This window comes from Solanum verrucosum, unplaced genomic scaffold (assembly GCF_900185275.1).
Source record: "Solanum verrucosum unplaced genomic scaffold, falcon-dt-bn FXZP01000103.1, whole genome shotgun sequence".
Classification (NCBI taxonomy): domain Eukaryota; kingdom Viridiplantae; phylum Streptophyta; class Magnoliopsida; order Solanales; family Solanaceae; genus Solanum; species Solanum verrucosum.
The window spans coordinates 9,861,217-9,877,183 of record NW_026020048.1 but is presented as its reverse complement, the minus strand read 5'-3'; the positions used below and the strand labels follow the sequence as shown (position 1 = coordinate 9,877,183).

The 15,967-nt window shown below is 31.9% G+C and overlaps 1 protein-coding gene across 1 annotated transcript; it reads right to left on the bottom strand.

Annotated features, from left to right (window-relative positions):
* Positions 1–6,567: 6,567 nt before the first annotated feature.
* Positions 6,568–8,598, bottom strand: LOC125822160 (uncharacterized). Its single transcript, XM_049501540.1, has 3 exons — positions 8,050–8,598; positions 7,753–7,938; positions 6,568–7,133 (listed from the first exon to the last, which is right to left on the bottom strand). The coding sequence occupies exons 1-3, from the start codon at positions 8,536–8,538 to the stop codon at positions 6,849–6,851; spliced, it is 960 nt and encodes a 319-aa protein (XP_049357497.1). The 5' UTR covers positions 8,539–8,598; the 3' UTR covers positions 6,568–6,848.
* Positions 8,599–15,967: the final 7,369 nt, after the last annotated feature.

Below are 15,967 nucleotides of genomic sequence, written 5' to 3'. Positions count from 1 at the left end.
TTCATTCGTTCTTTAAATGTCCAGGTAAATATATCAATGTTATGTTGAAAATTCATAAAGTAAAACATAAATATAAGTGATAATTTGTAAATCGTATAATATATAATTTGCATAAACTTTCTTTTCTTTATAATATGTAAAGAGATAAGATTTATTACCCACAAAAGTTTTATGTGGGTAATATAGATTTTCTTATGTGGTTTTTTTTTTTTAATTGTTGTTTGTTAGTTTGTATTAAATGTGTAAGATTTGTTTATGAGTTCTAAAAATTACATTAAGTTATGGAGAAACATTTTATTTTGGCAAATTTTAAAAGATCTAAAGAAAGAGGAATATTTACGAAAAATTACATATTTTTGAAACAAATTAAAAAATAAATATATTTCCTTTTAATTTTTAAAACATTAAAAAATTTAAATTCGTTATTTTAAATAATAATCAAGAAATGAACAATTCCATGTAATTCTAATCATATTTTCATCAAATATAGCTAGGATATAAGAATGAAAATTAACTTAAATTAAAATAAAAGCTAAGTAAAGACTTTCACTAGCTATCCATGAATTATGGATCCCATTAATATGAAAATTGGGAGTTTTAATTTTTTTTAAAATACGTTATAATTTTGTGTTTAATTTTTTTTTAAAAATGTTTTAAATTTGTGTTGCAAATTTAGATAGGTGATAAGTTTGAAAATTAATTTAAGTGAAAAAATGATGAGTAAAGACTTTCACCAACTATCCACAAATTATGGAACCGTACTGTGAAAATTGATAGTTTTAAATTTATTTTATATTCTAAAAATATTAGCAATTTAATTCGTCTTTTTTTTTTGTTTTAAAAAAAAAGAGTTGTTCCAAGTAGTTATAACTATACTTTCATTAAATTTGGCTAGGAGATGATTTTGAAAATTATTTTCAATTAAAATAAAATACGACATAAAGACTTTCACCAACTAGCCATGAATTATGGAATCCTATTAACTGTGAAAGTTGAGCATTTTAATTTCTTTTTTAAAATAAAAAACTGACAATTAAATCCTAATTTTAAAAATAAAATATTTTAAACAATTTCAAGTTATAATAACCATATCTTCATCAAATTTGTCTAGGAGATAACTGCACACACAATTTGACATAATATCAACTTAAAATAAAGATATTAATGTTGTTATCTTTTTACTTTTTAGTTAATAAAAACAATGACAAATATAATAAAACTAAACATAGAATAAAATATTTAAAACATTAAAAATAATAATCAACCATTTGGATTATTTACAAATATCCAAAAGAAAAAACTATTTTTAAAATTACCTCAACTATTGTTTCTTTTTAATTTATTTAAAATTAATTTTTCTAAAAACTGACAATCTCAACAATATGTCAGTTTTACCTTTATATTCGGTTACTTCTTTTTTTAAAAAAATTACTTTTACTGGGGTTGTATTTATTAAGATTATTTTTACCTTAAATCAATTTTCTATCATATTGTACCACAAATTTAATACGGAAAAAAATTTGTAAAATCTTTTGATTTTCAATAAAATATATATAGAAAATGTATCAACATACCATCTAATCTTATGATATCAAATATTTCTTATGAAATGTTAGAATTAATAAATTACTAACATACTTTTTTATTCAAACAATATGAATAAAGTACAAACAAATAAAAATATTTGAAGTATTTGATATTTGATCAAAGATAAGATGATCATAAAATTAATAGTATCCTTACAAAGAATTTAACCTGATATATTATAAAACTAAAAGCGTAGCTGATATAGTTATAGTTAAAATAAATTGTGTACTAATAATATTAATTCAATGTGCTCAAATAAATAATGATTTGTATTATTATTATAACAAATTAAATATATTATTAAGTGCATAATATATTTTATTAATTATTTTTAATTATAAAATTATTACATTTTAAATCATCCGCGCAACGCGCGTACACGTATACTAGTTATAATAACAACACTTGAATTACAAAGAGAAATATTGAGATAACAATTAACTAAAGATAGATATAAGAATGGAGATGAGAAGTTAAGACTCTAGAAAGAAGATAAGAGGAAAAGACAATTTCTTCATAATACGCATAATCCTCCATAACCGTACACAAAAACCATTTAAACTCTACTCAACCTGGATCCCAAGCAAATCTATTATTGGGCTGCCTAATTCTTGGACCTCTTTGTGGTTTAGTCTCAGGCCCAACAGCTTGGCCAGCCTCTGACCTATCGGCGTTCACAACACTTGCCTTGTTTGCAAATCATACTGAGTAGATCAACGACGTTATTCTACATATCTTTCACAAGTTCACACATTGGCAAGTATGATCAATATTGTTCTGTTGTTCTCAAATTATATCAAGACTAATATGATTTGATATTGTCTTCATTCTATTAAGCTTGTTAAATTGTTAACAAGTATTAGCATATGACTTGCTTGTGTTGTTCAATTATTTTTAGACGAATTGAAAGTATTTAGGTCCTTATTCAAACCAAGACACATATATGCATGTCTATATTGCAGTACTAATGTAGTAATGTCTGTATTTTTTTGGACCCCTTGATTGAAAAATGAAGGGCAAAAATTAAAATAGTAAAAATGAAAAGACGATCCCAAAAATAGGAATATTTGTACGAATGATCCCTTTGCTGCATTTTCTGGCTTATTACTTGCAATAAACGTTCCTAAATATTTTAGGCCCACTACCTATTTCCACATTTCAATAGTGGGCCATTGTCATATTATGGGCCTTGGCCTAATGCTTGGTGTATATTTCCAACTTCTGAGTAGCCGTACAAATCGAAATTAGGCAATTAGTTGAAAAAGAAGGATTATGAGTAAACTACATAAATCCCACTAGTTTAGTACCCCACTAGTTTAGTACCTAATTACTATGATTCAAGATAGTTTCAATAATTACATCCTATACCATATTTTGTCCATCGGATACATGTATCATTACTTATCAGATACATGTATCTGACGGTTTGAATTAAAGAGATACATATTTTAATATTTTGAATTAAATGTGTGTAACTGATTTCCTTAAATAAAGGAGTAATTTAGGCTTAATTAACAACTCTAATTGAAAATACAGATTCATTAACATATCAACACTAACAAATCTTCCTAAAATAACGAAATCCTAAAACCATAATAATTCTCTAATTCAAAACTTCTTCTTCTTGGCAACAATTCTTTTTTTGTTTCTTGCGTTTGATTTTTTTTCCTTTTCATAATGGTCAATATCACCGTAGAAATCAATGGAATACTTCTCAAGGATAATGCTACTTTCCATGATATCATTGAAGGTATTTTCAAGCAACTACAAATCGATTGTAGTCGCAATGTTTGAGACTAAATTTTGGAAAATCTACTTCAGTTTTTGACCTATTCCAATTATCCGACCTTCCCTGCAAATCATGTTTCTATGGGAGGAGAATGAACCTCTAGACAAGATATGGTTCTTATACAGAGGATTGTTAGTTTCACCTCTTATAATTATGTATTAATGTATTTCTGACAAGATATAGTGTGTGATATGAAATTAGTCGCAATGTTCTAGAGATCAGATACAATGTTGAAGACAATTCAACTCCAATTGAGATGAGAATGAAGTTTATGAAATTAAAAAGACGTAAATATGAATTTGGATTTTTTCCATTATGCATAACGATTACAAAGAAAATATTGAATGTTGCCATAATGGTGAAATGACTTTTGAGTTGGATACATCAATTAATGCTAATTTATGTATGAAACATTGTTTTGTATATCTTTTTTTCTTCAAATACATGATGTAAGCTATTTACGTTGCTTTGGTTATCTTTTTTTCTTCAGATACATGATCTAAACTATTTTTGAATATAATGAATAAACACTATGTTAAGCATTCATATAAGTGCTCTGAATTGATTGATCTGAGATCTTGTTCAAATACATTATAACTTAATGAATGCTTCTTGTGATATGTTTTGTTTAAGTACATCAGATAGACACACAATTTCGATAGATACATGATAATAAATAACTATTTAATATTTCAGATACACTATCGACCTTGTTAGATATGTTGTTGATTATTGTTTCTAAATTTTGTTTATAATAAGATACATTTTTTTTTTTACGTCAGATACACATCTATTTTTGTTGTTCATATACATGAGAAGGGTAGTAGCTCATATAATTGATGTTGTCTGTTAGATACACTGTTAATTCTCTAAACTAGTTAATATGAATTTTAAGTTAGATACATTGTAATTTGTTATTTTTTTGCTTAGAAAAAATAATTTTTGATAGTTTCAGATATACTATTTATCATATTAGATACATATATATTAAACATTTATAGAATACATATAACATCATGCTTAGATACACGAAATAATCATATCAGATACGCATCACTGTCATGTATATGTATAGATACATTGAATGAAACATTAAATATATGAAATAAAAACTAAGATACATAAGATGAATTGTATGACCATATACATGACATATATATTGCCACTAAAATAATATATTGGTGGGGGAGAGGGGTGGGGATAGATAATTTACGGAGGAGGGTGGGGGGGGGGGTTGATGAGAGAGAAAGATATTTGGACCATTAATTTTAATTTTTAAAATGTAAAGATAATTAAGTAATCCTAGTTTTAAAGGATTTGTGTATCTAATTATATTTTTTAAAATATATGGTATAAAATATTAAAAGTGATAATATATGTAATTGTTTAAAAGTAGAGGTAATATTAATATATATAGTAGGGATGTATGTCTAGTTAGGTAGTTTTTCCATTATATTAGTACCACTAAGAGAAAATCACCCCACGTAAAATAATAAGATCCTATATTATTAAATTTATAGGTATATAGCAAGATTTTATAATATGTAGTAGATTTAAATCTTTCTAAACCCACGATTTTAGGCTTAATTCTAGGTATCATATCTACATTTTGAAATAAATCTAAAGAAGGAAATGCTAATTAGATTTAGATGAAAATCTTTCTCTCTCTAAAATGATCTCAATCGCAATTCCCTCTACCCAAATAATCTTACAAGTTACAAACATGATCTGTTATTATTGTTGCTTTTCTATACTTTCATATTATTCGTTTCCGATTTTAAGTTTTTTTCAAGAAGTTGAAAAAAAACAATTATCATCACTAAAGTAGTTTGAAGTTTAAGTTAAAAAATTGATTAGCTACCAACGAACTTCGTTTTGAGTGGACAGAAACATTGAATGAAGCTCGAATCTAAAATTTAAGCTATTTAGCTACATCAAATTTATACAAAATTTAGACACAATTGTATACATATTGCATAGTTGGACTAGTTTGAAATATCTATCTATCCTTGATTTGAGTAATAACATTATTTCCCCACCTCTGCCAAAATTTACCACCACATATTATTTTTTTTATCCACCTCTCTTCACGATAATATTTTCACTTATCCTTCTATATGACTTGATCCTTCAACCTATTTTGAATAGTTAAAGCAAGAATCACTTATCGGCATTAAAACTCTTTCCAACGGGAAATCCAAATTTTATCCCTTCACCAAACAACAGCAGGACCCCTGCAAACTTTCTACCTACCTATTGATTGAGGGTGGTTGTTAAACCGGAAAAGATCCGTCCGATTCGGATAATGTGGTTAAGATTGCAATTGCCAATCACATTGAATGCAAGTGGTTCTTCTAGCATACATGGCATCCAAATTGTTTGCGGAGAAAATTGGGGAAGAAGACTGTTACGAGTCTAGCCAGGACCCAATTGATATACTATCAAATTACGTTTGGGATCCGGTTAAAGGAATGAGCATGTGCACTAAAGATGCCAATATATAAATGATGAATTATCTCATTAGAGTTATGCTATTAGTTATGTCATTTTCTTTTAATTACCTATTTTGTAATACTAGTCTGGAATCTCTCTTTTCTATTTTCCTTTTTTACTTTGATCAGGTTGTAACAAGTTGTTTGATGATCAATACAAACCTTAGTTTGTTACAAAGACTTTTTGGAACGAAGAGAAAAAAATTGACGAAAATTAGGAAAGTAGATGCTCCAAAATAGGCTGCAGCCTGTAGCTCTCTTATATACGTTTTTTTTTTTTTTTAAAAAAAAAAAAAATCTTCTATTTTTGATAAATAAAAAAATATGAATCAAATTTTATTTATATAGAAATTTTCTCTTATATGATCTCTTTTCAAGTCCAAGGGATTGTAAGCAAACTCAAAATGATTTACCCAAAAAAAGAAAGAAAAAGCAAACTCAAAATGACAATCAATAATGAGATTATCATTAAAATTGACTTTTTGTACTTGGTATTTATATTAAATTGAGCAATTTAACGTTAAAGGTTATTAAAAATTAAAGTAAAAATACATAAGTATTATTTTAATTACTACGAGTATTTGTATTCATCGATTTAATGTGTCCGATTAATTTAATGAAAAATATTTACCAGTACAATAAGAATAGCACGCAAATCATACATACGGAAGGACTCATTACAAGCAGTACAAATCTCAATTGAATGAACCAAAACATGTAGAAATAAAAAAAGTATAAATACTATGTTTATGATTTTCCTCAACTGGCATTTATAATTCACTCAATACCACAATCATAACCGACAAATTACCTGGCAGCCACACCTCATTTTCCTCTATAATAAATAAAATTCAAAAAAATTATTACAAATTTTAGCAGCTAGCAAGCACTTGCTTATATATTTTTCTCAACTTGTTTGTCTCTTTGTTACACCTAACACCGCCGTGCGTATTTGTTGATTAGTAGTAGTAATTTATAAGTCATATATAGGTGCAGAATTTCTTCAACGAAATTGGAACGTTCATTTTCTTCGGTTCCATAACAACGTTGCATTGAACCCTCCTGTAAAATTTGGGCTTAACCAGTCTTCCCAAAACATAAGCCCTGGCTCGAACCTTGAAATCTAAGGTCAATGAAACTGGTGCTAATGGTTTATCCTCCTTGCTCATCAAGTCCACTCCTCCTCCATACAATGGAATTTTATTTCCTATTAGACTCACCGTTACTGTTCTCTGACTTTTTCTTCGTTGGTAAAACTTCTTTATCTGCTCTAGCCAAATACATAAAGAGTATGATTAGTAATTCACCCACAATATGTAAAAAAAAATTACACTATCAATGATTTTTTATCCGTAATAGCATGTTAGTTACGTTCTAATCGAGAGAGGTTTTGATAATTCTGTTGATTGGCTACTTGAACTTAATTTTTTTTTTGATAAGCTAGAGTTCGATTATATATTTCTCATCTTGTAATTCTCTCCCTTATTTCCCTACCTCTCCCCCACCCTCTATATAAATATAATTATTAAAGCTATGATTTAACTAGAGATCAAATATATATATACTTTCTTTCCTTTAAAAAAGAATGACATATTTTTTTCTTTTTTAGTATGTTTTTTATTCATTTCCTTTGTCAACACTTTAATTTCAACTTTTACTATGACACGTTTAAAACAACAAAATTAAATGACATTTTGATACATTTGACATAACTTTGATTAAGGATCACTATATTGAAAAGTCTTACTTATTTTTTTTAAACTGCGTCTCAAGTTAAATTAGATTTTTTTTTTTATAAGAACGAGTATTAATTATTGTTTTCTAAGTACATCGATCAAGGCACAATATCAATTGAAAAATAATAAAATATAGTTGACTACTTACCGTTCCTGTAGCAACGGTGAGCTGTGAAAAGGAAAGAACAAGAGGCGTAGACGTTACATGCACCCCAAAGAATGTGCCTGTATTACCAAATATCAGCTTCACTGTAGAGTTCATTGATACCATCACTGTTGCAACTCCCGAGAAATCCATCCCCGATTGAACCCCAAATTCATTATATGAAATACTCTGCACACATTTATAAATCACTTCAATGAAACAACCGGATCTAGATACGGATTTAACTTATATACACAGTTTGTCTGATCCAAAAATTTACAGGTGAATAAATATTTTTACCTTCATGGTAACGACAGGTTTCTGATTTCTGCTGGCACCCCACAAGATCAAAGAAAAGAAAGTGAATAGCAAAAAGAATCCAACAATAAAAGCCAAGAAATAACAGCGACGAGGGACACCTTTACTATAGGCATCGTCATCAAGTAATCCTTCTTCTTCTATAGCATCAAATTCTTTCCATTGCTGTTTATCTCCTTTACGATGACGATGATTATGGTGTCTCCCGCTGTTGCTTCTAGACCCGTTACTCGACTTCTGCGAACCGGGCTTTAGCGAGCCCGAATAACGCGTAGAGGACGAGTCACGAGATTGTCGGCCCGGTGAGCCCATCGGGCTGAGTATAGGAGTGGAGTGGAAAGAATTAGTAGTCTTTTCTCCATCATGCGAATCTCTTGACGGGCTTTGGACGTAGTAAACGGGCCGATTCGGAGATGACGGGGCTAAACTCGTCACCTCCGAATCCGTCTTAGCATGATGCGTTGACGACATTGTTGATTGATCTAATAAATTCAAAGAGGAATTGGAGAAATAATAGAGATGAGTAGATCTAGGATATCGATGACTATTAGTGAGAATGATGAGGAAATAATGAAGTAGTAGTATGTATATAGTAATAGAAAAGTCCAACACCCACGTTGGTACTAGTTTGTTTATTTGTTTTGTACGCCAAATATTGCGTGAGAGTGCAGTTAATTGAGGGACTGAAGGGCATGGAGATAGGAGACCAAGAGTATCTCTCACAGGAAAAAATAAATGTTAAAAACTTTTTTTTAGTATCAACTGCCAGTTGGAATTTGATCATATTTATGCAGTTTGAGCTAATTTATACGTACTACCTTCATATTTTTTTACTCGAAGAAATAAGTAATCGAATTACAATTTTACTAGCTGACTTCTAATTATTACTATATTTACTTGTTCAGTTTTTTACTCGAAGAAATAAGTGATTGAATTACAATTTTACTAGCTGACTTCTAATTATTACTATAAGTCATCTCGGGAAATGAATTGAAAATTATTACTATGTTCATTTTTATTTTTACAGTATTTTAAAATAGAATTTTCATTTTCACTTGTTATTTTTCACATGTTAAGGAAAGAGATTTTTCTTTTCATATATCATCCTCAATATTAGTTATTTATTCTTAACATTAATTACTTATTCCCAAAATTATTTCTAAAGACCAAAGACTACAAAACAAATTTATATCAATTATTATTTCTTAAGGATGTGTAAAATCCAAAATAGAAAAGTAAAAATAAATGGAAGGAGTAATAATACTTAATAATAAGAATAAAACAGATATAAAATGATATAAACTGATTGATGTTGTCTTTATTATTTGTATTTCCAGCTAAACCACACCCAGAAAAGGTCAATTTTACTACTCCCTATGTCCCTAATTACTTGTCCATTTTTCCTTTTATAGTTGTCCTTAATTACTTGTCCATTTTGACAAATCAAGAAAGAACAAATTTTTTTACCCATTATACCCTCAATTAAATGACTAATTACTTTGAAAAATGTAGAACTTTTCATCCACTTCATAATTAATAGGGATAAAATGATAAACTCACTATGTCATTAATTGTTTTCTTAATAAGTGTGTCAATTCAAAAGTGAACAAGTAATTAGGGACATGGGGAGTATGAAAAATTATAGATTTGATTTGGCTTTTATTAGAGGCAATGAACTGGTACCTTCCTTTTTTTGGTTTTTTCCCTTTCTTTTTACAAATAGAATTGCAGCCACTAATCCGTAATCTAGTGGTCGGGTGAAGAATTATACTAAGATTTTGTGTTCAAATTACAGCAAAGGTAAGACTATTAGATGATTTTTTCCCTCCTTTCTATTCAAACTTTGGTCAACAAAGTTACTTAATACACATATTGATAAAAACTAAAAAGTAACATGTAACTATACAATTAATCGATATAGAACAACAAGCTCTATTTTAAGCATTCTATAATTAATTATGTGAATTTGATTTGGAGACATGAGATTAGTATGGATGTTTTTTTTATTGTTGGGCTGTTATTGCACAGATGTTTTTTTATTGTTGGGCTGTTATTGCATAGATGTTTCATTTAGATCATTATATATATTTTCTTATCAATTTTTCAGCTAGGCGTTTTTCATTTTATGATTTTTTACTATTAATATACTTTCTTTATTTTATAATAAGTGACGTTTTTAATTTAGACACATCTCTTATTTCTAAAAAATAAGAAGTATTTTAATATCTTATCCTTAATTAAATGTCTGGACTCCATGATAATTTTGGAAGAAAAAAAAAATCTTCTTCATTATGTGTAATACCCCTTATTTTAAAATAAAACTAGGTAAAGAGGCCGCGCTAAGGTGAATTTTTTGAATAATTGTGTAATACCACTAAATTATGAAGGCGTAATGAAGCTTAAACTATTTTTGGACAACCGGATAGTGTGTCCGTAGAGTGGTATATTGAACAGAGCACAGGTGATATGCGTTGGACAAGTTGAAGTGGCTGTGTAGGCAGATTAGTGGTTATACACCATATGTGAATCCAGTATATCAAATATAGCGGTCGGTCAACTGTCAAACGTTTTAGCTATATTATTTTCGATATTAACTCAAAACAACAGAATAATATTACAAGAAAACACATTAAGTAGGCAATTGGGGAAGGACGTTAGAAACGAAATGGTTGACCCCATTTTATAATTTCTCAATCCATGTCACAAAATGCTAAGTTGCGGACTCTTCACTTTGATGGTCCATTGGTAGTCTCATACGCTGACTCTCTAAGGCAGCAAAAAGCACATGTGAAACCAGTACCAATGAAGCCAATATCGTATTTACATGGAGAACCACAGGTAATATGGGAACAGGAAGAAGTGAATCAGATGATCGTCAATGAGAATTTGGAATATGCAGTGATTGGGAAATTCTCGTATGGCTGGCCGGATATACAAGATCTACGAAAACTTATTCCCAAGCAATGTGAACTAAAGGGAGAATGCAACATCGGATTGCTTAGTAACAGACATGTTTTGATAAGGGCAACAATTTTAGAAGACTACGTTCATCTGCTATCAAAACCAGCTTTTTACATCACACAGAAAAATTGGACCTTTCCTATGAGAACCTTAAAATGGGACCCAATGTTCAACCCGGAGGAGGAGACAACAACAGCGATTGCGTGGATATCTTTCCCATCACTTCCTCCAAATTTTTTTGGAAAGGAAGCAGTTTTTTCCCTAGCAGCAGCAGTAGGGAAGCCGTTGCAGGTGGACATGGCGACAAGAAATCAGACAAGACCGACTTGTGCCAGAGTTAAGGTGGAGGTGGACCTTCTAAAAGAATTTCCTAAGCGTATTAAAATTGGAATGAGGAAGCAAAATGACGAAGTGGTAGAGAAGTGGATTAAAATTAAATATGATTACGTTCCGAAGTATTGTCAAACGTGTATGATCCAGGGACACAATGCTGAACAGTGCTATGTCGAACACCCAGAATTGTATCCAAAGGAGAGAAAGGGTCGTGAAGAGGAAAAGAAGAAGGACTGGGTAGAAGGTAAAAATGGTGACAGACCAACTGAAAAGAAAGAAGAGGAATTTGTGGAACAAAAATATAAAAAATGGGGTGGGGGGAGAAACAAACAACCTGAAAAGGTGTGGACTAAAGTAGGTATAATTACTGGAAATCAGTTCAATATGTTGGAGCAGGAGATGAAAGATAAAGAGGAGGAAGAAGAACAACAAAAAGAAAATCTGAAGGCAGTGGAGGATGAAAAAACTGAAACGCCTGGGATTCAAGGGAGTGATAACAAGGAGAGGAGAAAAAGGACACAGGCTACATTGAAGGGCACAAGTGTATTGGAGGTCAGGAACAGTTCAAATGGGGAAACTACAACATTATTGGAAGACAGAGGAAGTGGTCACAAGGATGGAACAGAGGAAGACAATAAGCAAGCTGCATCAGATACAAACAGCAAGGAACATGTATTAGTAAGAACAAACGGTGAAAAAATTTCAAATAACAGGTTGGAGGCGAATACTGATCTGGATAGGGACAATAATAGAGATAAGGAATCAATCATGGAAAGAATAAACCCAGATTTAGTAGAGGAGGATGAAGAGTCAGTGAAACGCAAACAGGACACAGAGGAAGATGAGAATATGGAATATAATATTCAACAGATTAGTAAAGCAGGAGATTTGTCACCGAGACATACTAATAGCTTGAAACATGGGGCAAGAAAAGGCAGACAAATAATACCGTTACAACTTACAAGTACAAACAAGGAGCAGCAAGGAGAGAGCAACTCATAGTGATCAATGATTGAAAAAATACTCTTTTGGAACATTAGGTCAATTAATACTCAGAAATCTTTTGAGAGATTAATGGATCTAAATAAAAGATTTCACTATTCATTCATAGCATTGATGGAACCTTTTCAGAGTCCATCAGAGCTAGATCAATACAAAAGAAAGTTAGGTTTTGAAAATGCCGGGGTGAATTGTTCAGGAAAAATTTGGTTTTTTTGGAGAGAAGAATGGGAGGGTGATATAATACTTGATACGGTGCAGCAAGTAACCTTAAAGTTCAGTAGGGATGGTCAAAACTTTCTCATCTCGGCGGTATATGCTAGATGCAATGATATGGACCGACTAGAACTATGGGATGAGTTGGGGAACTTTGTGGATATGGATCGATGGCCCTGGATTATTGGGGGCGATTTTAATGTCATTTTAAATGAAGAGGAGAAGTTGGGAGGATTACAATTCACGCAGAATGAGGCGATGGATTTTGCAGCTTTCATTAGTAACAGTGCACTGACAGAGGTGCGTTTTTCAGGAAGCAAGTATACATGGTGGAATGGGCGAATTGAAGAGGAATGCATATTCAAGAGGCTGGACAGAATTTTGGTAAATCAGGAGTTCATGGACTTATTCCCATCGTCAGAAGTCCAACATCTTATCAGACAAGGGTCTGACCATGCTCCATTGCATATGATTTGTAACTCAGAAGAAGAACCAACAATTCGTCCATTCAGGTTCTTGAATTTTTGGAGTAAACATAAACAATTCAAGAAGATAGTGGCAGATAACTGGAGGGTGGATTTTACTGGAACTCCTTTTATAGAGTTTCACGTGAAAATGAAGAAGGTTAAGAAGGCATTGGCAGAGTGGAGTAAAGATGTTTTTGGCAACATATTTCAACAAATTGCCACTATAGAAGACGTCATAAAAGTGAAGGAAGCGCAATTGGAGATACAACCTTCAGAAAGTAATAGGACAGAATTAAGTAAGGTAGAAGCGGAACTGAAGAAATACCTTACACTAGAAGAAGATTTTTGGAGGCAAAAAGCGGGAATGAAATGGTTTTCAGATGGGGACAGAAACACAAAAAAATTCCATTCTTATGTGAGAGGGAGAAGAAAGAAGCTCCACATTGCAGAAATAGAAACAGAACAAGGAGTCATATTGCAGTCAAACAATCAGATTGGGCAAGCGGCAGTGGAGTTCTTTGCAGATCAGTTTCGGGCAGACAGTGGTGAAACAGAATACACAATGCTAGAACATATTCCAAGAATCATTTCACAGGAAGAGAATGAAGAAATGACCAGTCTGCCTGATAAAGAAGAAGTGAAGACAGTGGCGTTTAAGTTAAATGGTAGTAGTGAGTGTGGTCCTGACGGGTTCACAGGCTATTTCTTTCAAAGTTGTTGGGATATAGTGGGAGATGATATTACCAAGATGGTGAGAGCTTTCTTTTGTGGACAAGAGTTGACAAAATATATTACCCATACGAATTTGGTATTATTACCAAAGAAGGAGGTGATAAGGAACTTTTCTGATCTAAGACCCATAAGTCTAAGCTCCTTTATGAATAAGATTTTTTCAAGGGTGGTACATGAAAGATTGACACGGGTTCTACCCAAAATTATATCCCCGACTCAATCAGGATTCGTGAAAGGAAGGAGTATTACAGAGAACATACTGCTGGCTCAGGAAATAATCAAAGACATTAATGTGAGAAACAAAAATGTTAATGTGGTGGTGAAATTAGATATGGCTAAGGCATATGATAGAATGTCTTGGATCTTCCTAACTAAAGTGCTAAGGAAGTTTGGCTTTGCGGAAGAAATGATCGATATGATATGGCGGATTGTCTCAAATAACTGGTATTCCGTTTTGATAAATGGAAGGGCACATGGTTTTTTTCACTCTACAAGGGGTTTGAAACAAGGAGATCCATTGTCCCCAACTTTATTCATCATAGCAGCGGAGGTACTGGCGAGAGGGCTTAACAGCCTACATAGAGATGCTGATTTTAAGGGTTTTGGGCTTCCAAAATGGAGTCCACAAATAAATCACCTCTCATACGCGGATGACACCATATTATTCTGTTCGGGAAATAGGGGATCAGTGAAAAAGATGATGAAAATACTAAGAGATTATGAAGATGTTTCAGGACAAAAGATAAACAAATCAAAGAGTTTTTTCTATCTTCATGATAAGACGCCTTTGATTGTTGCTATCAGGCTGAGGAGATTAACTGGGATTAGACAAGGCAATTTCCCTTTCACATATTTAGGCTGTCCGGTTTATCATGGAAGGAAAACTGCTAGTTATTTTGAAGACCTGGTTAGGAAAATATCAAGAAGAATTTTGTCCTGGCATAATAAATTCCTATCATTTGGAGGAAAACATGTGCTTGTGAATAGTGTTCTCCAGTCAATGCCAGTTTATATGTTGTCGGCAATGAACCCACCAAAGAAAGTGATAGAGCAAATACATCAAATATTTGCAAAGTTCTTTTGGGCGAATGTAGGAGATATTAAAGGAAAGCATTGGGTGGCTTGGAAGGATCTGTGTTTTCCGAAGGAGGAAGGGGGAATTGGATTTAGATCATTACATGACATTAATAAAGCCCTGTTTGCTAAACTTTGGTGGAACTTTAGAGTTTCCACAATTTCTTTGTGGGCAACATACATGTGGAACAAATATTGCAAGAAAATGCATCCAGTATTGGTGAAAAACTCAGGAGCATCGCATGTTTGGAGGAAAATGATTAGCATGAGAGAAGAAGTGGAACACGATATATGGTGGCAATTAAAAGCTGGAAACTCTAGCTTTTGGTTCGACAATTGGACTAGGCAAGGTGCCCTGTTCTATACAGAAGGGGAACTGGCACAAGAAGAAGAATTGGAAGTGAAAGAATTCATAACAAATGGATCTTGGAATGTGTGTAAGCTGCAGGTTGTTGTATCGGAGGAAATGGTGCAGCACATAACAACAAATATAAGAGCCAATATTTGTGAGGACAGTACGGACAAGGCTTGGTGGATAGGGGATGGGAAAGGAATTTTCACAGTCAAATCAGCCTTCCAAAATACGAGGAGCAGAAGGGAGGAGAATGAATGGAACAAATACATGTGGGTGAAAGGTCTTCCTTGGAAGATTGGATTTTTCTTATGGAGGGTGTGGAGAAGAAGAATTGCCACTGATGATAATCTCAAAAGGATGAAGATTAATGTGGTATCTAAGTGCTACTGTTGTGAGAAAGGAGAGCTGGAAACCATGTCACATTTATTTCTAACAGCTCCCATAGCCCAAAAGCTATGAAAGCAGTTTGCTACTTGTGTAGGTATCAATATAAATGGGTTGAACCTTCAACAACTCATTTATAGATGGTGGGAACGGAAAATTTCGAATAAATTGGATCAGATCCTAAAGGCAGTGCCAGCAATCATTATGTGGGAATTGTGGAAAAGAAGAAATGTTATAAGACATGGGAAGGAAACATCTTATAATTGGATGTATCATCAATGTCAATTGACAATACATCAATTAATAAGGTTAAAATTCTCATGGATTAAAAGGACAACATATCACTGGCCAGAAATGGTTAACATTCTGCAGAACTACA

What these genes read in the sequence shown, in the direction of transcription:
- LOC125822160 (XM_049501540.1), bottom strand. Translation starts at nt 8,538, where the DNA reads ATGTCGTCAACGCATCATGCTAAGACGGATTCGGAGGTGACGAGTTTA. An exon ending in AACCTGTCGTTACCATGAAG is followed by an intron (nt 7,939 to 8,049) that starts GTAAAAATATTT and finishes AAATGTGTGCAG; the next exon opens with AGTATTTCATATAATGAATT. An exon ending in TCACCGTTGCTACAGGAACG is followed by an intron (nt 7,134 to 7,752) that starts GTAAGTAGTCAA and finishes TGGCTAGAGCAG; the next exon opens with ATAAAGAAGTTTTACCAACG.